General features: G+C 39.4%; 1 protein-coding gene across 1 annotated transcript in view; it reads right to left on the reverse strand.

Moving 5' to 3' along the window:
• TRDN (triadin) overlaps positions 1–24,947 on the reverse strand; it is a gene marked incomplete at its 3' end in the record, with an annotated part of 647,190 nt that overhangs the window by 11,080 nt on the left and 611,163 nt on the right. Inside the window, exons 37-41 of the mRNA XM_082250910.1 lie at positions 12,321–12,362; positions 10,017–10,061; positions 7,245–7,286; positions 5,448–5,687; positions 425–475 (exon numbers count right to left, since the gene is read on the reverse strand). Of these exons, the coding sequence (XP_082107036.1) occupies positions 425–475; positions 5,448–5,687; positions 7,245–7,286; positions 10,017–10,061; positions 12,321–12,362 (420 nt within the window). The remainder of the gene's footprint in view (positions 1–424; positions 476–5,447; positions 5,688–7,244; positions 7,287–10,016; positions 10,062–12,320; positions 12,363–24,947) is intronic.

The raw sequence follows: 24,947 nt of genomic DNA on the forward strand, positions 1-24,947 counted from the left end.
AGCTTTAACGTTAGCTTACTGAGGCAGAATTGACTTTTTGTTTTATTAAAACAATTTCTCTACCTTTACCCATACTACATTAATAGAAACAGTTCCAGAAATTCACTGTACTTTAAAGAGTTTTCCATATGAGTGTAAGGTACTTTTGAATTCCATTAAGGCAATAATTCAAAGTTGTATATTGCCAGGGGCAAAGACATAAGTTGTATGGAAAGAGCTGGACACATGGGAGCCTTAGCTAAAGAATATATGAAATGATTTAAATTCTGCCACTTTCTTGTTATACTGCTCATTGAACAGTTGGAGACATGAGAACAGGAAAGTTATCAAATATACTATAGTTCTGAAAAGTGCTTGCCAGATGAATAATAACTGAAATGCTTTTTTATTAAAATAATTAAAATTTAAATATCCTAGTACATACCACTTGGTAATGCCACTGCTATTTTCACCTCTTCTTGTTCCTTTTCAGGCTCTACATTAAGAATTATATTAGTTTAATACTTGGAGGTTTAAAAGTATCTATATTTATAACATATGTTAAAAGTGAACAATCGCTTTACTAAACCAACAGTTACTTCTCCAATATTAAAGCTGAATTCCAGGAATTCAGCTCCTTTGTAAAAAAAAAAGTGAAGGTACACCATGTTAAGTCCAAGCAAGGAGTTGCATGACATCTCTCGGGCTTACCTCTATTATTTACATCTAACAGTTTTTCCGCACTCCCAGAAAATGGCTATTGCTGTATTTCTGGGAGCCCAACTCTGATTAATCAGATTATGCTATTCCTGCCCTTCCCCTTCTCCTTCCCAGTCACAGAAACCTTTGAATTATGTGAACTCATTCACAAAATACAAAGGCTTCTCTAAATGGGCAGCAGAAGGAAGGGGGTGGGCATAGCTGATCTGTGTGCCCCTCTCTGCAGAGATAAAAAATACAAATAGATATTCAAGAGATGTCACGCATCTCCCTGGACTTAACTCATAGGGGGAGATATACTAAAACTGGTTCACACTTAATCTGGTGCAATTGTGCATAGTAACCAATCAGCTTCTAACTTCAGCTTTGACAATCTAGAAGCTGATTAGTTACTATGCACAGCTGCACCAGTTTCTGAGTGCACCAGTTATGGTAAATCTCCCCCCATAGTGTGCCTGCACTTTTTACAAAGTGGCTTAATTCCTGGAATTCAGATTTAAATCAACTCCAGTCAGTCAGGTTTTGCAGACAATCATGACCTCTTATAAACAATAACTTATGTAAAAATATGTTAAGGCACAATCAAAGAAGATGTAAGAGAACCTCACAAGAAAAGGTTATGAAGGACATTATACTGTAAAGGGTTATAAAATGAGCTTCAAAGTCTTAAAACTTCATTAGCTAATGACAATCAGTTTCTGAACACAAAAAAAAATTGGCACTGTTTTCACTCTCCCAGATGGAAGGAGAAAAAAAGAGCAGTGCAGAAAAGAACATTGTACCATCCCCAAAGAAGTGAGAAAGAATGTTTAAGGGACAAAAAAGCTATCCGCACACTTTTACCACTTCATAACATTTGTTAGCATATTAAAAACACAGAACAGTGGTCGTGTCTAAGAAGGGGCACTATTAAAGTGATTATAAAGTCTCATTTAAAAAATAAAATAAAATAACAAACATGTTATACTTACCTCCTCTATGCAGTTGGTTTTGCACAGGGCAGCCTCGATCCTCCTCTTCTCGGGTCCCTCTTCATTGCTCCTGACCCCTCCCAACTGTTAAGTGCTCCCACAGCAAGCAGCTTGTTATGGGGGCATCCAAGTCGAGCTTCAGCTCTGTGTGTCCATTCAGACACAGAGCTGCCATTCAGCCCCACCCCGTCTCTCTCCTGATTGTCTAACTGACTTTGATTGACAGCTGTGGGAGCCAATGGTGCCGCGGCGGTGTCTCAGCCAAACAGGAGGGAGAGTCCCGGACAGCCGAGAGACTCGTGGACATCACTGGACAGAGAAGGGGCTCAGGTAAGTATTAGGGGTGCTGGGGAGGCTGCTACACAGAGAAGGCTTTTTATCTTAATGCATAGAATGTATTAAGATAAAAATAAATCCTTCTGCCTTTGCAACTCCTTTAAGAAAATGACTGCTTTTCAAAAAAAGCATCACATGATACCAAGGCACTATTACAGCTATGTTTTATAGACAGAAGAGACTTTGAAACCTCTTTAAGGTAAAAACCTCTTTAAGGCCCCTTTCACATGGCTCCGTTCTGTCAACGGAGCCGTTCTGCTCAGCGGGGGATCGATCCGCCGATCCCCGCTGAGCGGGCGGATGACAGCTCCGCCTCCACTCTGTGTGCGGAGACAGAGGTGTCAGATCACTGCTCTTCTCTATGGGGGAATTGGATGAGAACAGACCGCCTGTCCATTCTCATCCAATCCGATCCACCAGATGGATGGAAAATAGGCTTTCCATCCCTCCAGATTTGACGGACAGGATCGGATCGGATGTCAGCGGACATGTCTCGGCTGACATCTGCTGCCCCATAGAGGCCCCATGGGGCATCCATTCAGATCCATCTGAAAAACTGACAGGCGGATCTAAACGGTCTGCATGTGTAAAAGGGGCCTTAGGTAAAAGTACACAGCTAGAGAAAACAAAACACTGCATGACAACATCAAAACCAGAATTACCTAGATTAATGGCAATCGTGCTTTGGCACAAGGAAATGTTGTGTGCTGTGTTTGTTAAAAATACTATCTTTATTTATTATTATCACTATCTTTATCATTATCTTTATTTATTATCACTTACAGTACATGAAGATCATATCACATATATAGGGGCTGCTTTACAACAGCAGTATTAGACTGGATTGAGCAGCATTCCCACTTTAAGAACAGGGCAAGTAGTCTTTATTTCAGTTCATAACAGGTTGTAAAAGAAATGGTAAAAAATGAACAGCAACACATGTTAAAATGCACTGCAATGTGGCACAGAGCATTTAAAAATTGCATGCCGGTGCATCTGTGTTTTAAGTGCACTGCCATAGGTAATATGGTGTAAATAAGCCCTAAGGCTTTAAAAAAAAAAAAAAAAAAAACATTTTGGACCTGTGGAATAAGCACTACAGTAGACATCACAGTAAGAACAAAACAGACAACAATAGTTAACAAAAAAACATGTTTGACCCTCAGAAGTAACTGTGGATAACAAAAGTAACTGTGATAAAAATATAATTTAATGTGCAATTCTGAATACACTGCTCACTGGACATGTGGTTAAAAAAAAAAAAGTCTCATCTGGGATGAATTATTTCATAAATATTTGAACAGGGTAAGTACGTTTTTCCCAAAACTCACACATGACTGGCTGCCATTGATTTACAAGGGCTGATAGACAAGATGTTGATAGGCAAACACTGTGGCAGACAGACACAAACAGACATTAACTGTAACAGACAGGCATAAGTGTATACTTTCTCAGGTAAAATAAGCTCTTTCCTTTTTTCAAGTAAAGTAGAGTGATTTTTGGTGATAAAGATTTTTCTGCAATATTAATCATTTTATGAAATGCAAAATGTGCTGGGAAAAAAAAATTCCGCCTTTATGAAAACCTTCCCATTTTACTTTGTAATTCATGTGATGAACCCAAACAACCTCCAGAATGATATGCTGGAACTAATTAAAGAGTTTAAAGAAATGGCACACTAATTACTGTACATCACAAAAAAAATGAAAGAAGGTGGAGCATTTGGTCAGAAAATATTTTTCATGTTTCTTTTGCTTGGAAATTACTTTTCATTAGTAATCTTTTGTGTGGGTGCACACTACTTATACAAACGCTTAATTTACAAAATAAGGTCTGCAGGCATAGATCACAAGGTTTGCTCTTGTATAGAAAACTGTTTAAAGGGGTGTGTCCAAAGGGTGGTAATAAATAACGCATGCTCAGACTGAACTGGAGTGGAAAGTGGGGTCCCCCAAGGCTCAGTTCTGGGACAAATTTGGTTCAATTTATTCATAAATAGCATTGAGGACAGGATCACTAGCTCAATCTCAGTTTTTGCAAAAGACACCAAATTAAGCAGGACAATAACTTCACATCATTATGCGGAAGTCTTACAGAATGACCTGAACAAAATAACAGAGTGGGCAACTACGTGGCAAATGAGGTTTAATGTGGAGAAGTGTAAGGTATTGCACTTGAGGGCTAAAAACATAAACACAAAATATGCGTTATGGGGGAACCTCTGGGGGAATCATGAATGGAGAAAGATCTGGGAGTCTTAGTAGAAGATAGACTAAGCAATAGCATGCAATGTCAAGCTGCAGCTGCCAAAGCCGGCCAAATATTAGCATGCATAAGGAAGGGGATAAATTCCAGAGATAAGGCTATAATCCTACCACTTTAAAAAAACTCTGGTCGGGCCACATCTGGAGTACTCTGTCCAGTTCTGGTCACCGATCAGAAAGGATGTGCTGGAACTGGAAAAAGTCCAAAGAAGGGCAACTAAGCTAGTTAAGGGATTGGAGGACCTAAATTATGAGGAGCATTTACAATCGCTTGATTTATTCTCCCTAGAGAAGAGACGCCTGAGAGGGGACATGATAGCGATTTACAAATACCTCAACGGTGATCTCAGCATAGAAAAAACTATTCAGTCGCAAGGAATGTAAGAGGACATGAGGCCATACAATGCAATTAGAGGAGAAGTGATTTAACCTCAGGCTACACAAGGGGTTTTTTACAGTAAGGTCAATAAGATTTTGGAACTCTCTTCCACAAATTGTGGTAACTGCGGGCAGTATGGCTACTTTTAAAAGACTCTTGGACATACATCTCCAAGATCAAAACATTCAGGGGTATGGGAAATGAATACGTCCACACACACCTACACAGGTTGAACTGGATGGACTGTTGTCTTTATTCAACCTCAACTACTATGTAACTATGTAACTACTTGTGGTACTTGCACAGTGCACTATACACTACTAGCTCACTGGAGTCAGGTACTAGGATGATGTAATTTGAAGAGTTACATAATTAATGACTACCCAATGGGAAACAGGAAAGACCCCCAGCTTGAAGGCAGAGAAGATGGCAATGGTGGTGACTGAGCTGCAAATGGTATTGTGTAGCTATCAGTGCTAGAGGAGGGCTGGAGAAAGGTAAGTCTGCCATAATGTGCAAGTATGCTCTTCACCACTTGATAATGGTGATACTAATATGGTTTGTAAAGAATGTCTGATATTTTGATATTTGTATGAATAAAGAGCAGTATATACGTTTCTCCTGACCGCTGTACAGTTTCATAGCAGTATAACAAATTACTTTTGTGGCATGCAGCAAAAAAACAATTACCTCTCCATTTTTGGCAACTTTGTTTTTTCAAGAATAGCTTGTTATTATACATTATTATGTCATTATATGATGTTATAATAAAGATAACAAAGATGTTAATGTAAATACCTGTTAGTACTGGCACGACAATTTTCTCCTCTTCTTTTACTGGTAATACTGGTACAGCAATGTGTTCTTCTTCTTTTTCTGGTAATATTGGCACAACAATTTTTTCTTCTACTTTTTCTGGTACTATTGGTACAGCAATTTTCACCTCTTCTTTTTCTGGCAATACTGACACCACAATTTTATCCTCTTCCTTTACTGGCAAGATGGGCACAGCACATTGTCCTTCTTCTTTTTCTGCTTCTAAAATGCATTTTTTTAATTACTTATAGAAGTAAATGTAAAATCTCAAAGTAGTAGTGCAACTCCTAAATCTGAACTCTGGCCAGTTGCCAAAAATTTCCATTTGGTAGCCCCCTCCTCTCTAGCCTAAGTATTGGATTGTGGGTGAGCTATTGATGCCCTTATAAATAATATAGGAGCACTAGTCTTGCATTGCACTTGATGACGTCAGCAAGGGCATAGCCACGTGATGGGAAAAAGTAGCAACCTCAGGGGACTGGTTGTCCAGTGGAGAGAAAGACTGTGGGTGGGGGGGTAAGGAATAAGATATGTACAACACTCTATTTACATACCCACTAGATTAAATGAGCAATAGAATTGAGGGGTTCGAGGCTGCCGAAAGAAGCTAACCAGAAATCAGCTTTATGTCAATAAATAATGAAAATGTATGTCAGGATAAAAAAGTAATTTCTTCCCCAAATTTACCATAAGAAAACATTAATATATTAATGTCTGACTTGAGCAAAACAGTATAAATTGTACAGTTCTGAGTGATCCTAAAGCATACATTTACATATTTTAACTTAAAAGATCTATGAAAAAGAGCAAAATAAAAAATCAAATAACTCAGCATCCAATAAAAAAACAAAAAAACAAAAAAAAACTCTAGTGTTAGAACTGATGGTGTGTTACTGCACATCACTCTGAAATGAAAGGAAAAAATGTATAATATTTAAAGCCACATGATATGGCTACCTAGGCTTTAGATTGCAAACACTGAGATCCCATAAGCAGCAGGCAAACATGATCTTTTTGACTTGAGCCCGTTGATTTCTATGACATATTTAATTTATTAGGTTTCCTTTACACATTTGTGGAGTTGTAATAATAACTGTACAACTGTGCCTTTGCAGTTTGCGTAGAACAAAATGTAACTATCACATTCAAAGATATTGTACCCTTGTCTACCTTTTGTAAAAACAATAAAAAAAATGTTAAAAAACAGATATTGTACCATGCAAGGATTTTTTTCTATTTTTGTTGACTTTGAATACATTTTCCTTTTTTTTTAGGCTGCTAGGAACAATGTTTAGTTAATTTACATTATGGGCAGCCGCCAAAACCTTGTTTTATTGTAGAGTTTTTGTATTTTGGTATAAACCTCAGTTCTCTCCTTTCTTCTTGAAGCTACACAGGAAGAAGCTTGAAGAAGGGAGCAGCATCCAAAAGCTTGTCCTGAAAATCTAGATGATAGTGCAAATAGAAAAAGTGTCAAGGACAGTATTCAACTGTTCTTGTTGCAAGTGCACTAATATGGCTACAATCACCTCAAACAAGAGTGCACAAACTCTGTAGATACAGCAAATATGAGTACCCATCCAGATTTCAATGGTAAACAGAATGGCAGCCTGGAAAATTCTATCATACTGGAAAAAATGTGACTTTCAGCCAAATGATTTGTTGGTGGCTACATGCCAGCCCTGACAAATCTGCCCTAGGTTACAGACTATGCTGTCTATGCCCCTTTAACAGTTAGAATTCATCTTAACTCATCTTTATATTAACATATATTAGTACCTTTTGGAACTTGCACAACAAGAAGTTCTTCTTTTCTAGGCTCTGCAAGAACAAACAGATGTCAGATAAACACTAAATGCTACCAATAGGAAGCCTGCATTTCAGTTAAAAACATAATGGATGTAAACTAAAGTTGTTTTCTTCCCATTCACTTTGTCTGATATCTCTAAAACACCCTTTGATTTTTTAATTTTGCTGTTTAATAAATTCACAAATAAAGTTAAATTACATTTCTGTGTAGTTAGCCAGTTCATAGCTATCATTCAGCCTACAATTGGTAGTCCTTTGACCCCGAATTCAAAATATTTTTACAAGTAATTTTACAAGTGTTAAAAGCTGAACTACAGGCAAACAGCTAAATACACAGTTGAAATACATAAAATTGAGCTGTTTTGCCTGCTAAAGGATGAGGATTTCAGTTTATGCAGGACTGAAATCTACATAGCCCTTCCAGACAGCAGTTAGTGAGCAGCCTATTAGTTCATCCCTCTGTTCATTCTACTCTCCTTCTAGCAACACATTCCTTGTTAGCACATTTGTATGTAGCACATTTGATTTACTCCTAGTTCTACCACTCTCTCTTCCACTCTGATTTGAGTGCTGATATTTTTTTTTTTTTTCTTAAGCAGTGGTTTGAACACAAAAATAAAAGGATTTCATTTACACACTTGAGGTGTATGGGGGATCCTCCCCACTGTGCCTTTGTATTCTGGCAGCAGGGAGACTTCCCTGCCCCTAAGAATACACTGGCTATAGTCAGCAGCAGTGATCAAGCTACAAAATTCTGTCCTATCCCAGCTGAACCAGCCGAATTTCAATCTATGTATGGCCAGCTTAAGGGATAAAAAAGACTTATACCAAATCTGTTTCAGGTACTTACACTGGTTGCATAAAAAATAATTAATTTATTGATTTCAAGCATAACTCCAGAAATATATATTTACATAACCACCTCAGCTCCAGAAGGTTTTACCCTCTTTGTGACCAGGCCATTTTTGCTGTTCCGCACTGCGCTATTTAAACTGGTAATTCAACTTCTCATGCAACTCTGAACAAAACAAAATTTATATAATTTTTTTTACACAAATAGAGCTCTAGGTTTTTTGTTTGGTTGCTTTTTTCTATTATATAAACAAAAAATAACAAAAATTAAAAAAAAATATTTTTTCTTTCTGCTATAAAACATATCCAATAAAAAAAATAACCACATTTCTTCATACAATTAGGACAAAATGTGTTCTGCTACATATCTTTGGCAACAAAAATATCCCAATAAGTGTATATTGATTAGTTTGCAGTTTTAGCATCTACAATCTATGGTATATATACTGGATTTTTTTTTTTATACTACTAATAGGGGTGATCAGTGACTTATAATGGGACTGTGACCCAGATAGCAAGGATACCTTGCCGCACATTTGTGGAAGTGTTGAATTGTAAGTCTGTTAACTTGCTGTGCATTTTCACTGGCAAGTTGTACACTTGCAATACACTTGCAGAACACTTGAAGTACGAGTTCTAGTGGACACGTTTCCAATTTGTAGCACATTTTTGTGGCAAGTCTCTAGCAAGAGCAAAGTTGCAGTGGTGAGTCTACAGTAAGAACTCTAAGAGTCTATAGAAGTTGTGAAGCCTGTTAAGTCTAGCAATAGTTTAGCAAGTCATTTTCAGACTTGCAGCATAATTGCTTACTATCTGAGGATAGTGCTTCAGGCATCCTTCACTAACTGCCACTGACATCACCAGTGATCAGGGTTAATACTATGCACTGTCACTGTACTAATGACACTGACTAGGAAGGTGGTAACAGCTCGGTCGGGTAATCAAAGGGTTCATTGTGTGCCTATAAATGTGTAATGAGTGCTGATTTTTTATTAAAGATCTCTTTGTTTCTTAGGCTTGATTCACACTGCTGCGACTTTGAATTCAGTTTGTGAGACCCTAAGTTGCATTACTTGTGAAATACCATGTTAGTCAGAAAGAGTTATCCTAATTAGCACTACTAAAGTTTCTCCAGCTTCAGAAAAGGTTCCTGTACAACTTCAAGGTGATTTCTATCCAAATTGTTCCCATAGACTTTAATGGAAGTCACCTCCAAGTTGGAGTCTCATCTATACTGATGTGATTTGGATCCATCATTACAGGAAGATTACCCAGGCATTCCTTGAAAGTCACTTCAAAGTCGCATCAAGTTGCATCAAAGTAGTACTCTTGTCACATCAAGTCACCAGCAAATCACCAGAAAGTTGCCTGGGAAAGTCGCACCGTAAGTCACGTGACTTTTTAGGTCACAGTAGTGTGAACTGAGCCTTATCCCTAAGGATAGGAAACAGAGAGATTGTTCCTTCTGTACAGATCCCTGTGTTGATTGTCAACACAGGGCTCTGTTCTGTGATTGGATTCAGCCAATCAGTAGGTCCCGGGGAAAGGGGAGAAATTTACAGAGCAATATAGTTTTTTTTTCCATAAATTTTATTGAGAAATTGAACATGGAAAAACAGAGTTCCCAGTGACTATATCAATATAGTTATCCACCAAGCACTAGGCACTGAAGCAAATTAGACAGAAACAGGTGAGGCTGGAATTCTTCCTTATTAAATAATTTCTTTTTCTCTATCTATAACTGGAATTTGGCTTTTTGGGACAGAGGGAATGGGGTAGTTCACTGACCACATACCAATTCTTTTATGGCTTTAAGAATGTGTTGAATAAGCTTGAAATGTAGACTGAAACACAAAAACAATCTTGACTGAATGCTAGTATAATGCATACCTGCTGGCATGGGGGCAACCTGCTTTTCATCTTCTTTTTCAGTGTCTTAAAAAAAAAAAAAAGATTTTCTGTCAGCGACTGAAACCTAAAATATTGTATGAGTTACAGTATGATATTACAACGGTAAATATCTATCATTTTCTTAACAGGCATTTCTAAATAATAATTTATACAAGTAACAGTGGTTACTTGTTTAACCACTTGCCGACCAGTCACATTGACTGTACTGCGGCAAAGTGGTTCGTTATCGTCCAGCGACGTAGACCTATGTTGCTGGACTCCTCCCCCTGTAGGCAGCGCTCACGCGCCGCCGGAGGCGCGCTCCCGCTGTTTTCAGTCACAGCGGGAGTCGGGCCAGGGGAGGAGTGGCTGCTCTTCCCTGATCGTCGGGGAATCTAGTTTGGAGATCCGCCCGCTTGTGTAAACAGAGTGGGCGGATGTCCTCAGTGACAACGAGTGACAGATTGCAGTGTTCAGCATAGCTGAACATGCGATCTGTCCTTGTGTCACTCAGTCACCTCCCCCCCCCACACGTTAGTAAGCACCAGGCATACATTAACCCCTCCCTCTCCAATAAAATTAACCCCTTCCCTGCCAGTGTCATTTTTACAGTAACAGTGCATATATATAGCACTGATTACTGCAGTAATGTCACTTGTACCCACAAAAGTGTCAAAAATGTCAGTCAAGGGTCCGATCTGTCCGCCGCAATGTCGCAGTCCCGCAAAAAAAATCGCAGATCGCCGTCATTACGCGTTAAAAAAAAACACCAAAAATTACAGAAATCTTTCCCTTAGTTAGTAAACGCAATAACTTTTGCGCAAACCAATCAAAATACGCTTATTGTGATTTTTTTTTTTTACCAAACATAGGTAGCAGAAAACAAATTGGCCAAAAATTTAAAAAAGTTTGATTTTTACATTTTTTTGGGGGGGAATTTCATATAAAAAAATGTTAAAAATATTGTTATTTTTTCAAAATAAACGCTCTATTTTTGTTTATAGCGCAAAAAGAAAAAAATTACACAGGTGATCAAATACCACCAAAAGAAAGCTCTGTTTGTGGGAAAAAAAGGACGTAAATTTTGTTTGGGTACGGCATCGTACGACCGCGCAATTTTCAGTTAAAGTTGCACAGCGCCGAATCGCAAAAAGTGGCCTGGACGTAAGACAGCAAAATCCTCCGGTGGTAGAGTGGTTAAAGAGACACTATTATTAACAAAAAAAAATCTAACTGCTCACATAAGTGTTTGAAATGACTACCTACTAATGCTATATTAGCTGTAGCAATTTATTGTTACTTTTGTCAATAACAGCATTGTGATGTTCTTTAGGGTGATTTTCTGTATCAGACAGCCCATACTGCATCCTTAGGTTGCAGGTTAACTTAAAACAAAAATGTCAGACATTGCTGTCTTGGCACACATGTGATAAAGTGGAGCCATCTCCCCCTCCACAGAAACACTCTGAAACTGGAGAAACTTCCCATCCGGCCCCTTCATCCCTGCCCCTGATTCCAAAGCTCAGTACAGGCAAATAAAACCCTGCCTACAGTCACTGTGCACCCTCATCCCAGCCCAATGACAATTCTCTGTGCACTGCTGTCACTCACAGAGCCTTGGAGGCTTCACAGGCAGCAGTCAGACACCAGTCAGACACCCTGGAAATGTCACATTTGGGAAGAGGGAAGGGTGGGTTAGTGTAGACTATTTATTAAAGCATGCCTAGGACACTTCTTGAAGAAAACTGTGCATCTTTACTAACAAAAGACATAACGAATTGCTGAAACAAGTACAGTACTAGTTAATGCTAATTTCAAATGTTCTATTTAAGTCAGTAACCTGAAAAATTAAAATTGATGAAAGAATCTCTAATACAGTAAATAAAACAACCAGCAGACCAAATATAGCTTTTTGAACTATATATGTAACAATATTTTTCATATATACCTATTACAACTGGAGCTACTACTTTTTGTTCTTCTTTTACAGGTTCAGCAACTAAAAGAGAAAACACACATAGTAAATAATATTGTTCAAAATGTTAAAGGTTGAAGAGATGAAACCCGGGTCTGGGTTCAGAATACAATGGGTTTGATTTACTAAGACTGGAGAGTCCAAAATTGTATGCACTTCCACATTTTTGAGAGAATTTTAATGATAATAATTTTCAGGAGCATCAGTTTAGGATTAGGATAATCTTAAAATAATGAATTATATGTATATGCACATATTTGTTTCTGACAGGAGTTAGGTGATAATGATTTTCAGGAACATCAGTTCAAGATTGAGATAAATAGTAATACCTGTTGTGATTGGTAGGATCACCACTTCTTCTTTTTCTGGCTCTGAAAAAATAAAATAAAACATGAACAAAATGTAGTATTTAGCTTACCTATAGAACAAATATAGTAAATATTATTGTTCAAAATGTTAAAGGTTGATGAGATGAAACCCAGGTCTGGGTTCACAATGCAATGGGTTTGATTTACTAAAACTGGAGAGTGCAAAATTGTATGCACTTACACCTTTTTGAGAGAAATGAAATGATAATTATGTTCAGGAGCATCAGTTTAAGATTAGGATAATCTTAAAATAATGGATTATATGTATATGCACATATATGTTTCTGACAGGAGTTAAGTAATAATTATTTTCAGGATTATCAGTTCAATGGTTTCAGGAACATCAGTTCAAGATTAGGATAAATATTAATACCTGTTGTGATTGGTAGGACCACCACTTCTTTTTCTGGCTCTGAAAAAAAAAATAAAACATGAACAAAATGTAGTATTTAGCTTAGCTATAGAACAAATACCTGTATAGTAAATATTATTGTTTGAAATGTTAAAGGTTGAAGAGATTATACCCGGGTCTGGGTTCACAATACAATGGGTTTTGAATGACTAAAACTGGAGAGTGCAAAATTTGGTGCAACTGTGCATGGTAGCCAATCAGCTTATAACTTCAGCTTGTTCAATTAAGCTTTGACAAAAAAAAAATAGAAGCTGATTGGTTTCTATGCAGAGCTGCACCAGATTGATTTTGCACTCTCCAGTTTTAGTAAAAACCCCAATGTTTGACAACATTTAAAGCTGAAGTTTAACCTGCTTCTATTTTACCTATATTGTGTCCTTATTGGGGAAATGTATCTTCATTTTCCTGTACTAGTGATGACAATGTCACCAGGGATGAGCCGCCTGTTCAGTGTAAATATAAGTGTGGGGTGAACTGTTTGAGTGTTATGATTAATGGCCAAACTTTTGTCTGGTCCCCTGTTCAGTGGGAGCTGAAAATCATGTATGTATGTATTTCTACTACTTCTATATATGACATCACTGCTCAAATACGGCCACTGTATCACTGCATTGGTGCACGTTCCCCAGGACCGTGCCCACCCCACCATGCTTTTTTTCTGATACCCCTCTGCCTATTAGCCCAATTTTTTTTTGCATTTGACAGATTTGGCTCCCATTGATTTCAATGGGGTTCAGTTTTGGCCTTTGGACTTTGAAGTTTGCCGAACCCTGTTCAAACTGAACCCAGGGCAGTTCTTCTCATCCATACACATTATTACTAAATAAACAGACAGCATTCAATTTTCAGGAAGGTTCAATGTTTCTGAGAAGAGCTTCCAGCCCATACTATGCAAACCGAAATATAATCTTTTTGGCTGGGTTACTCCTTTAAGAACAAATATGCCCTTATAGGAGAGGCAGTACAGCAAGTACATCTACCTCCAGTTTAGAAATGGATGTTAGTACCTAAATGTTACTTTAACCCCGAAGATGTTTGTTAGTTTCCATATGACTGTGCACAACTGAGTTGGTGTAAATAAAAGCAGTAACAGTTAAAGTAGAATTAAAAATGTGAAAATTCTTCTTTATAAACAGACCCCTGAAGGTTTATGCCACAATGTGCTAGTATGTATCGCATACTAAAACATTTTGACAGATTTACCTGTCAATGGATTCCCTACATCACGTGACAGAATGTATCCTGAGTGGTGCATGCATGGCTCAGTGTACATCACCTTCCTTCTAGTTTTGGATATAGTGGGAATGGTTATAACACCTAGTGTTAAGTTATAGTGTCTAAGTTTTTCTGTTTCAATAGTTTTTATTACATTTTTAAACAAAGTACCAGCATGTATAAAAGTACATGAAAGTGCATCTGAATGGTTTCCAGAAATCAAAAGCATCCTACAAAAATGACTGGCAGGACATAAGGACAAGATAAAATATTTACCAATAATAGGCTCTATACAGAGATCAATCTGCATGGTCACTTCAATTGTTAGGTGTATAATTTGATCACCTTGGTGTGGGGGAGTGGGGAGAAGGGGAGTGGGACAAGGGTATATCGAATAAGGATGGGAACTAAAACAAAAACAAGAAATAAGAGATTAAATGTACAACCTAAGGGCCTACCACTGCTGAGACGATAGAAAGCCAGGTGCGGCTACAGTGTATATAATAAAACCTGGTGTGTCTTATAGACCAAAAACTCTCAGTAATGGTCAGAGCAGCAAAGAGTCAGATAGCCAACTGGTCCTGCACGTAGTGCGGGAAGAGGTAGGAATAGAGAAAAGGTATGAAAGAAAGATAGAGAAAAAAAGAGAAAAAGAAACAAGAAGAAAAGGTCCTTTGGACCCACCTTTACCCGACTCCCGCAGTACCTCCCATTTATATTGGTGACTGCAAATATCTAATCCAAGGATTCCAAACTCTCTCAAATTGTTAATGTTTGTCACTTTTTCATGAAACATGATCCACAATATTTTATTTTTAATAACACAATAGTTTGTTTCAGGGGATTCCCACACTTGGAGCCATTTTAGCAGCCAGAAGGATATAAAATATTAGGGTACGTAAGTGTTTAGGTGGTCTCATTCAAGAGGTCACTAAAAAGTGTCAGCTTAACATTTTTAGGCATATTGACCCCATTCACTAAGTAAATGAGAGTAAATATTCTAATCCAAAAATCTTAGATCCTCTGGAAAGACCACCACACATGACACATGGTACCCCCTTGGCCAAACCCTATAAAACAGAGGGGTGAAGCATCTGGGTAAACTTTTGCAATTCTAGAAGGGACTAGAAAGCACCAGGAGAATACTTTATAGTTTGCCTCGACTAATTCATATTCAATAAATTATGAGTATTCATAATCCCCCTGTGCACCATATCAGACCATCCAACCCAGTCATCCTCATCTATTTCCTCCCCTATTTCTGTTCCCCAGGCTCTCTAAAATGGAAATTCGCCCGTAGGGCTATAAGGAGTATAATGCCAAGATACCTCCCTTTGTCCCAGATTGGCTCATACACCTATTCTCAAAAAAAGGTTTTGGTCGATATGTCATCCGTAGGTTGCTTAAGAGAATTCAAGAAATGGGCTATTTGACAATAACGGAACATTTTTGTATGTGGCATCCCCATATTTTATGTCTAATATTCAGCCCATTTGATTCCTCCTGTACCTATAAAATGTCCTATTCTATACATACTCTTATTGATCCACCAGAAAACCTGTTGGAGGGGCTGGCCTGGGGAGGGGTTATTGAAAAGGGGAGCTACAGGCAGGACCGGAGAAGGTGAGTTTTACAATTCATGTCCCAGAGCCAGAGGGAATGTGATAATGTGGGAATCAGGATCACTCTATAATTTCTATAAGGAGGCCATAGCAAGAGGTTGATTGGGTGTGGAGAGCCCACCTGAGCCTTTGGCATAATCTAGTCGGGTCCGTATGTTGAAGAAAATATTTGTATTAATTGGATTAGTTGGGCTGCTTTACAGTGCCTCTGGAGGTGGAGAACCCTCAGACCCCCTCTAGATATGGGGAAATACAAGATCGGGTGGGCATTTTGAGACCTGCCTGAGCTCCTTATAATTTTAAAGACCAGCAACTAAAGATTTTGGAAGTAGAGAAACGTTACTGGTATTAGCGGTGACCGGAAGTAAAATTATATTCTAGGGAGGGCAGTCATTTTAAGAGCAGTTACCCTAACCATCCAGGAAAGAGTGTATGATTGCCAAAGTTTCTGTTCAGTTTGTATAGAAAAATATAAAGATGCATGATTAGCTCAATGTAGCATAGAGATGTCCAGAGTACGTTTTACTCCAAGGTACAGAAGTGAGTGAGTATACCATTTGAAAGGAAAAGAGGCTTTGACTGATGTTAGGAGTGGAGCAGGAAGGTTTATGTTTACAACATCCAATTTAGTTTGATTTACTCTCAGACCAGAAATGGTCTCAAACTCTGACAAAATTTTGAATAGGTTAGAAAGGCATACCATCGGTTCCGTAATTAACATTAGTAGATTGTCTGGGAGTAGGACGCATTTGTAAGTTTTTCCACCACTAGCAATATCTCTAATATCCAGGTTTAGCCTAATAGCTATAGCCAATGCTTTGATAGTGATAATGAATAACAGTGGTGAGAAGAGACAACTCTGCCTAGTACCTGCTCTTATATGTATGATGTCTGAGTTGTATCCATAGGCAATGACGTTGGCAGATGGAGTTGAATATAGAGCCTCAAGGTAGGCAAGTTACTTTGGTCCAAATTTCAATTGCCATTAAGGTATTAAAAGGAAAGGTCAAGATAAGGAATCACACACCGTATGTAAGTCCAGAGAAAGCAGCATCCCGTGTCTTGTCCCCAGATTGTCCCAGTTAGAACATAACAGGGAGACCAAGTCTATTGCCCTACAAATCTGCTGCCTGCCATCCAGGAAGGAATCTGACCTGCTGTAATGTTCTGGTACCTTTGGGTACCCTAATTACTGTTTCATAAGTGTATGCGCCCCACCATTCTCTTTTGGTAAGGTGCGCATACACCTTTAAGACTGATGCTGTCATCACTGAGCGCCGGACTGGATGGCTATTTAGATCGCCGGCTCTCACTCACATGTGTTCGTTCAAACTGCTTTGTGCCTTGATGCTAACCTGTCTTGAAGCTCACATGCTTGCAAGCATACCTCGCTGTCGGAAACCAGGCTGCGCTGATCCCTGTATCCCGCTACCGGATCATCCGCTCTTGCCGAACCTCTCCTCTGCTACATTGCTATTAGTGATAAGTACCCCACAGGGGAAACCTCTATAACCTTTATACTAAAGCTTACACTATCTAGCTCTGCATACTAAGGACTATTACTACATCTGCATTATCTAAGATTGCTAGCTCTTGAGCCTACTACCACCTGTTCTTGCATTGGGTTGATCTCTCTTGTATGTCCACCTGCTACTCTGTCATCTACTACCATACATGATTGCTAAACCTATCTGCATCCCATCTGCTACTATCTTACTTTCAAGAACATTTCCTTTCAAGTGTCTGTCATCTACCATCTCTACCCAACCTGTCTCTTCAGCCTATCATCACTGTGTTACTATATACATAAGTCACTCTAGGAAACATCTTATTGAGTGTGTGTATTTACTTGCTGAATTGAGATCATCCACACATGATGAGTCATTGAGAGTTGGGAATGGTGTCTCAGCGTTTCTCTACATGACTACTGAAGTGGAATATTTCTGCAGCTGAAAATCCACATCATACGTAAAACGCAGGAGCGTTACAGATTGAATGAACCACAAATGGATTCAGCAGAAATAACCACTCAGATGACACAATTAAAACAGCAAGTAACTGCGTTAATACACGCACTTGCTGAATTAAAAGAAGACAATCAGGCTCTGTCGCAGCAGGTAATTAGACTGACACAACTTACCTCTGCTCAGTCCCCTGAACCCAAAATAAATCCTCCTTTGGTATTTACAGGCGATCGCAAAAAATTTCGCGAATTAAAAAACGCATGTGAGTTACTTTTCTTGCTAAAACCCCGTACCTACCTTACTGATCACATTAAGGTTTGTACTATTATTTCTTACCTAACAGGCGATCCTCGGGCCTGGGCAGACTCTCTTTTTGAGAAAAACGACCAGCTTCTCAACTCCTATGCCTTGTTCCTAGCAGAACTCACTAGCCTATATGATGATCCCAATAGGCAGAGTACTGCCGATCTTCAATTAAGATCCTTGAAACAAGGTAGGAGACCTGTAGAATGGAATGATGCATCTCTGAAAACCCAATTAAGGCTTGGCCTATCAGAGGCCGTTAAAGACGAGCTCGCCCGAGCGGATCTGCCAAAAACCCTGGATGCATTGATACAACTCAGTATCACCATAGATAGAAGACTACGAGAAAGAAAGGCTGAGAAAATGGGAATGCCATTATCCAGTTCTTCTCGGATTTCGGCCGTTGACCCCGTTCCTATGGAGGTAGGAACCATACGCCCACCTCTATCAACTATGGAAAGAGCCAAAAGACGATCTGGTAATCTCTGCTTGTACTGTGCATCCCCGGATCACAAGATAAACGTCTGTCCCCTAGTCTACAAAAAGAAGGGTGAGTGTTCACATGTCCTCCTAGGGGGATTGACAACTTCAATCACTAACCCTTACCTTTCTGTTTGCTTAACATTACAGTGGGACCAGAACAGGATTACTACTAAGGCCATGATTGACACAGGATCTTGTGGAAATTATATTGACATACGTTTTGCTGCTTTAAATAAAGTTCCTATTATTTCTAAACTTAAACCTGTCTCAGTAAGTCTTATTAACGGTGTTCCTTTATCCTCTGGTCCAATCACTGATCAGACACAGGCACTCCTAGTCACTACTAACGGGTCTCATATGGAGACCACTACCTTCGATCTAATACCTTCACCCCACTTTCCCATTGTGTTGGGACTTCCCTGGTTGCACACACATCAACCAACCATAGATTGGAAGGAACGGACCCTGGCCTTCCTCTCTTGCTATTGCGAGGGTACGTGTAACCTCCCGTCTTTCGGGAAGATCCTGTCTGTGGTGACAGATGAGATTGCACCACTATGTTATCAGGATCTCTCTGAGGTTTTTCTTGAGAAAAATGCTCAAGCACTACCTCCCCATCGAGACTATGATTGTAGCATTGATCTACTCCCAAATAGCAAATTGCCGTTCGGTCATGTTTATCCTCTTTCACAGGATGAACTTTCCCATCTCAAAGACTATTTGGATGAGAATTTGGAAAAAGGTTTTATTAGACCTTCCACTTCTTCCACAGCAGCAGGACTCTTTTTTGTCCGCAATAAGGACTCAAGTCTCAGGCCTATCATCGACTATAGGCAATTGAATGCTATTACAATAAAAGATCGCTATCCTCTACCGCTTATCCCTGAGCTCATTGAGCAGGTGCGTGGAGCTACCTATTTTTCAAAATTGGACCTGAAAGGAGCATACAATCTCATTCGAATCCGTGATGGACACGAGTGGAAGACTGCATTCAGAACCAGATACGGATTGTTCGAATATCTTGTAATGCCATTCGGGCTATGCAACGCCCCTGCAGTTTTTCAACGATTTATAAACGATATTTTCAGAGACTTACTAGATGTCTGTGTTGTGGTATATCTGGACGATATACTTATATATTCACGATCCCTGTCTGAACACATAAGACATGTAAGACTAGTATTATCGAGATTGCTTGCACACAACCTTTATGTGAAACTGAAAAAATGCTTGTTTCATAAAGAAGAGGTACTCTTTCTAGGCTACATCATATCCAAAACAGGAATCGAGATGGACATGAGTAAGATATCCTGCATTCAGGATTGGCCTACACCAACCACATGCAAGGCGCTACAGCGATTCCTTGGATTTTCGAATTTCTACAGGAAGTTCATTAGAAACTTCTCTGCCATTGTGAGACCCCTCACACAGCTCACTAGCATTAAAAAAACATTCAAATGGTCAGATGAAGCAAATAAAGCTTTTCACCTGTTAAAGACAAGGTTTACTTCTGCTCCCATATTACGCCATCCAGACCCATCCCTCCAATACATTCTGGAAGTAGATGCGTCAAACATGGCAGTAGGAGCAATACTCTCCCAACGACCAACTCACACTTCACCACTTCATCCAGTCGCCTTTTTTTCTAAATCCCTAAGCAGTCCCGAGATAAATTACCCCGTGGGTGAAAAGGAACTGCTTGCTATAAAATTGGCTCTGGAGAATTGGCGACATCTACTCGAAGGCACCCAATTACCAATACTTATATACACGGACCATAAAAATCTCCAATATCTTCAGACTAACAAAACTCTCTCGCACCGACAGGTACAATGGTCACTATTCTTTTTAAGGTTTAACTTCCTAGTGACCTACACACCTGCAGATAAGAACAAAAAGGCGGATGCACTATCACGACTAACTGAAGAAAACTACTTCGAAATCCCTTCCGTTCCTATAATACCTCACAAACGCATTATTGGAGTTGTCCGTTCCTTGAAGGAAGAGGTTTTGCATGGTATAAGTTTGGATTCACCCCCACCACAACTAAATACTGATGCAGAAGGCTTCCTCTACTATAACGACAAATTTTACATACCACCTACCATACGCACCAAGATCTTGGAATTATCGCATGATGTGCCTATGGCAGGACATATGAGTATGACAAAGACTCTTAATCTGATTACCAGGCAATTCTGGTGGCCTGACATGAAAACATCTATACAAAAATTCGTCTCTTCATGCAATGTCTGTGCCAGGTCCAAAATTGACACTACGAGACAATCCGGTCTACTATGCAGTCTACCAATACCCCAAACTCCATGGGAAGTTGTGTCCTTGGACTTTATAGTGGAATTGCCTCCTTCCAAAGGATTTAATACCATCTTAGTGTCAGTGGACCATCTGACAAAAATGGCACATTTCATTGCTATTCGCAGACTACCTTCGTCCAAACAAACGGCAGAACTCCTGATGAAACATGTCTTTAAGTTACATGGTATCCCAAAAACTCTTCTGTCTGACCGTGGATCACAATTTATTTCCAAGTTCTGGCAAGAACTATGTCACATACTACGGATCGAGCGGAAGCTCACTTCTCCTTACCATCCGCAGACCAACGGACAGACTGAAAGAGTCAACCAATGCATCGAGCAATATTCACGTTGTTACACTTCTTACCAACAGGATGATTGGGTGGATCTTCTCCCTCTGGCAGAATTTGCCTACAACAAAGCAACCCACAGTACGACCAAGCCGAGTCCGTTCTACTTGAACTATGGGTTTCATCCCTCTATTCTTCCACCACGCATCCTTCCTTCAAATAACCCAATAGCTTCAGACTATCTTACCCAAATAAAGGACTCTCTGGGTTTGCTTAATACTACCATTGCACACGCTCATAGTCAACAAAAGAAGTACTATGATCTTCGCAGAAGACCTTCTCCTCAGTACGCTATCGGGGACCTCGTTTGGCTCTCAACAAAAAATTTAAGACTGAAAATCCCTAGCAAAAAGCTTCGACCTCTGTTCTTGGGACCTTTCCCAATCAAGAAACTTATTGGAAAAGCTGCAGTACAGCTTACATTGCCAATAGACCTCAAAATACATCCCATTTTCCATGTGTCGCTACTGAAGCCCCATGTTCCTGACCAAGGAATAAGGCCTACTATCCCACCTCCTCCTCCTGTACAAGTTGAAGGTGGAGAAGAATACGAGATAAAAGAGATTCTGGATTCTCGTATCCACAGAGGAAGACTTCAGTACTTGGTTCGATGGAAGAACTATGGGCCCCAAGACGACACCTGGCTAAACACCTCTGACATACATGCCTCTAGATTAATCCGCAATTTTCATGCGAAGTACCCAGACAAACCAGCTCCAGAGGCCTTCAGGAGCCGGCCTTAAGGGGGGGGTACTGTAATGTTCTGGTACCTTTGGGTACCCTAATTACTCTTTCATAAGTGTATGCGCCCCACCATTCTCTTTTGGTAAGGTGCGCATACACCTTTAAGACTGATGCTGTCATCACTGAGCGCCGGACTGGATGGCTATTTAGATCGCCGGCTCTCACTCACATGTGTTCGTTCAAACTGCTTTGTGCCTTGATGCTAATCTGTCTTGAAGCTCACATGCTTGCAAGCATACCTCGCTGTCGGAACCACGCTGCGCTGATCCCTGTATCCCGCTACCGGATCATCCGCTCTTCCCGAACCTCTCCTCTGCTACATTGCTATTAGTGATAAGTACCCCACAGGGGAAACCTCTATAACCTTTATACTAAAGCTTACACTATCTAGCTCTGCATACTAAGGACTATTACTACATCTGCATTATCTAAGATTGCTAGCTCTTGAGCCTACTACCACCTGTTCTTGCACTGGGTTGATCTCTCTTGTATGTCCACCTGCTACTCTGTCATCTACTACCATACATGATTGCTAAACCTATCTGCATCCCATCTGCTACTATCTTACTTTCAACATATTGGACTAGGTGGGACTTTAGATGAGACCCAAGCTGGTGTTGCCCGGCGTCTCCATCCCTATAACAAAACACAAAATGAGGTTGAAGGATTGTAAGAGGTGCATGAAAGTCAGCCAGCCCCCAGTTTTATCTTACTTTCAAGAACTTACTTTCAAGAACATTTCCTTTCAAGCGTCTGTCATCTACCATCTCTACCCAACCTGTCTCTTCAGCCTATCATCACTGTGTTACTATATACATAAGTCACTCTAGGAAACATCTTATTGAGTGTGTGTATTTACTTGCTGAATTGAGATCATCCACACATGATGAGTCATTGAGAGTTGGGAATGGTGTCTCAGCGTTTCTCTACATGACTACTGAAGTGGAATATTTCTGCAGCTGAAAATCCACATCATACGTAAAACGCAGGAGCGTTACACCTGCTTAATATATATATATATAATTAGCTAGAAATGTATTAAGCCGAATAGCATAAATTTTCATCAGTAATTTCAGATCATTATTGACAAGAGATATCAAACAACAGTTGGCCACATAAATGGGCCCTTTTGATTTTGGTATTATACAGATGTGGGCTCTATTTGAATTCAAATCCAGTGGTACTCCTTCCTGGAGGGCATTATAGAACTTCAGAAGATGGGGAGCTAAGTAATAGAAGGCCGAGGCCCCATCAGGGCCTAGTGTTTTGAATGCATTTTCCTGTTTAATCGCAACCAAGCCCTCTTCCAAAGCTATTTTTGCTTCCAATAGTTCTCTGTGGGAGATCAAGAGTAATGGAAGTGTTAATTGCACTATAAAATAATCAATTTTTGCATTTTCTACCACTACAGTAGCCTTATAAAGATTGGAGTAATAAAAATGGAAGAGCTGAAGGATCACCTTGGATTTTGCGTAATTGAACTGCCGGGTTTCCATATTTTCAGAATAACTGTACTAAAATGTTGGGGATTAAGTTAATTAGCCAGCAGTGTACCAGGACAGTCTGAGTATAAAACTTCTCACATGTTCAATGCAGTCTTTTTTTTAAGTGAGCCACCATATGGATCAGAAATCCTCGAACTGTGGCCTTAAGAGCTGTCCAATTAGTCACAGGGGAGGTGTCAACAGGGTAATTGTGGGCAAAAAAGTATTGAATGTGTTGCTAAATGTCAAATATACAGATGGGTTGCTAAAAACGGAGTCATTTAGGTGCCAAGGTCTTGGGCGAGCTTGATAACAAAGTGAGTTTCAAATAGTCAAAAGCACTGAATGATCTGACCAGGGTACCTCAGTTATATAAAAAAGTAGGGTAAATCGGCGCTGCCAAATATTGTGAATCAGTCAATAGGCAAAGTGTGTTGCTATTAAACACCAAATAAATACGGGCAATTACACACAGTCAAAGTATGTTACTATTAGACACCAAATAAATACGGGCAATTGCACTAGACCAATAAATAGGTAAAAAAACACACAATGATATAAATAGCAATAATAAAATTGTAGGTGATAAAGTGCAAATCAAAGTGACTGGTGCTGTTTAAATATACATGAAAATTGGAATGAAGAAATAAGTGAAATTGGTGCTACCATATAATTAATTCATAAGTCTAAAAGATGCCCAAGTGCATAAAAATAATGAATAAATATATATTCGATTAAATAATTCCCAAGTGAATAAAAATATAAATAAATATATATCCAATTAAATAGAGGTGTATGACGTGACTCTCAAATCGTGGTAGCGTGATCTAAAAACCAAATATCAATAAATTACGTGATTTATAGTGAGTCAAAAAATTAATATATGTATATAACTAAATCAATATAAGTGATCCAGTAAAAAAGTCCATGTTAGATAATTAATTTCCAAAAGAGTCCATAAGTGAGATAATTATAATAAAATATATAGGTAAAAAAATTCTTCTTAAAGGAAAAAGAGTGAATCCCAGAGGTGGCTCCAGAACGTGGATGCTGGGTGAGGAAATCGGTGCTCCCCTTTCAATAATTCCCGCACTCACCAGAGAGCGGCACCCCTACAGGGGTAACCAGCATGTAGAACCTTAGGGTGAATCGCTCAGCCAAAACCGGTTTCAGTCTCCACTCCTTTTGGGATTATTTCTAATTCCACTTTCCCATAGACGTGGTTATAAACGATATCTCATGTTACAGGCAATTCTCCATAGGTGGTATACACAGATGTCCGATGGTATAAGGATAAGAAAACTCTATATAGTGATGTACCGTTTAACACTATCGAGTTTATTAACATATAATAAAAGTACTCACATTTAAAAGCAAATGTACAGTGACCATAGGTGAGTAGGGACCGCAAACCCCTCGTTTAGAGGTGTTTCCGGGACGCCGTGCGCCTCAACAACCGGATATGCGTCTCACAGGTTCACTGGGGTGGAACTGACGTACCTACGCTCTACGCGTTTCATCATCAACACTGACGTCATCAGGAGCAGCGTAAGGTTACGTTAGTCCCGCTCAATAAATACCAAAAGGTTACCTGGCAACCGGAATGTGTTGTCCAATAGGTAAGTATTATGGACGCCCGTCATTAGTTGCTGGGCAGAATACGGGTATGCAAATTTTGAGAGGAACCTAAGTCCCG

Source organism: Pelophylax lessonae, assembly GCF_965119305.1.
Source record: "Pelophylax lessonae genome assembly, chromosome: 3".
Taxonomy (NCBI): domain Eukaryota; kingdom Metazoa; phylum Chordata; class Amphibia; order Anura; family Ranidae; genus Pelophylax; species Pelophylax lessonae.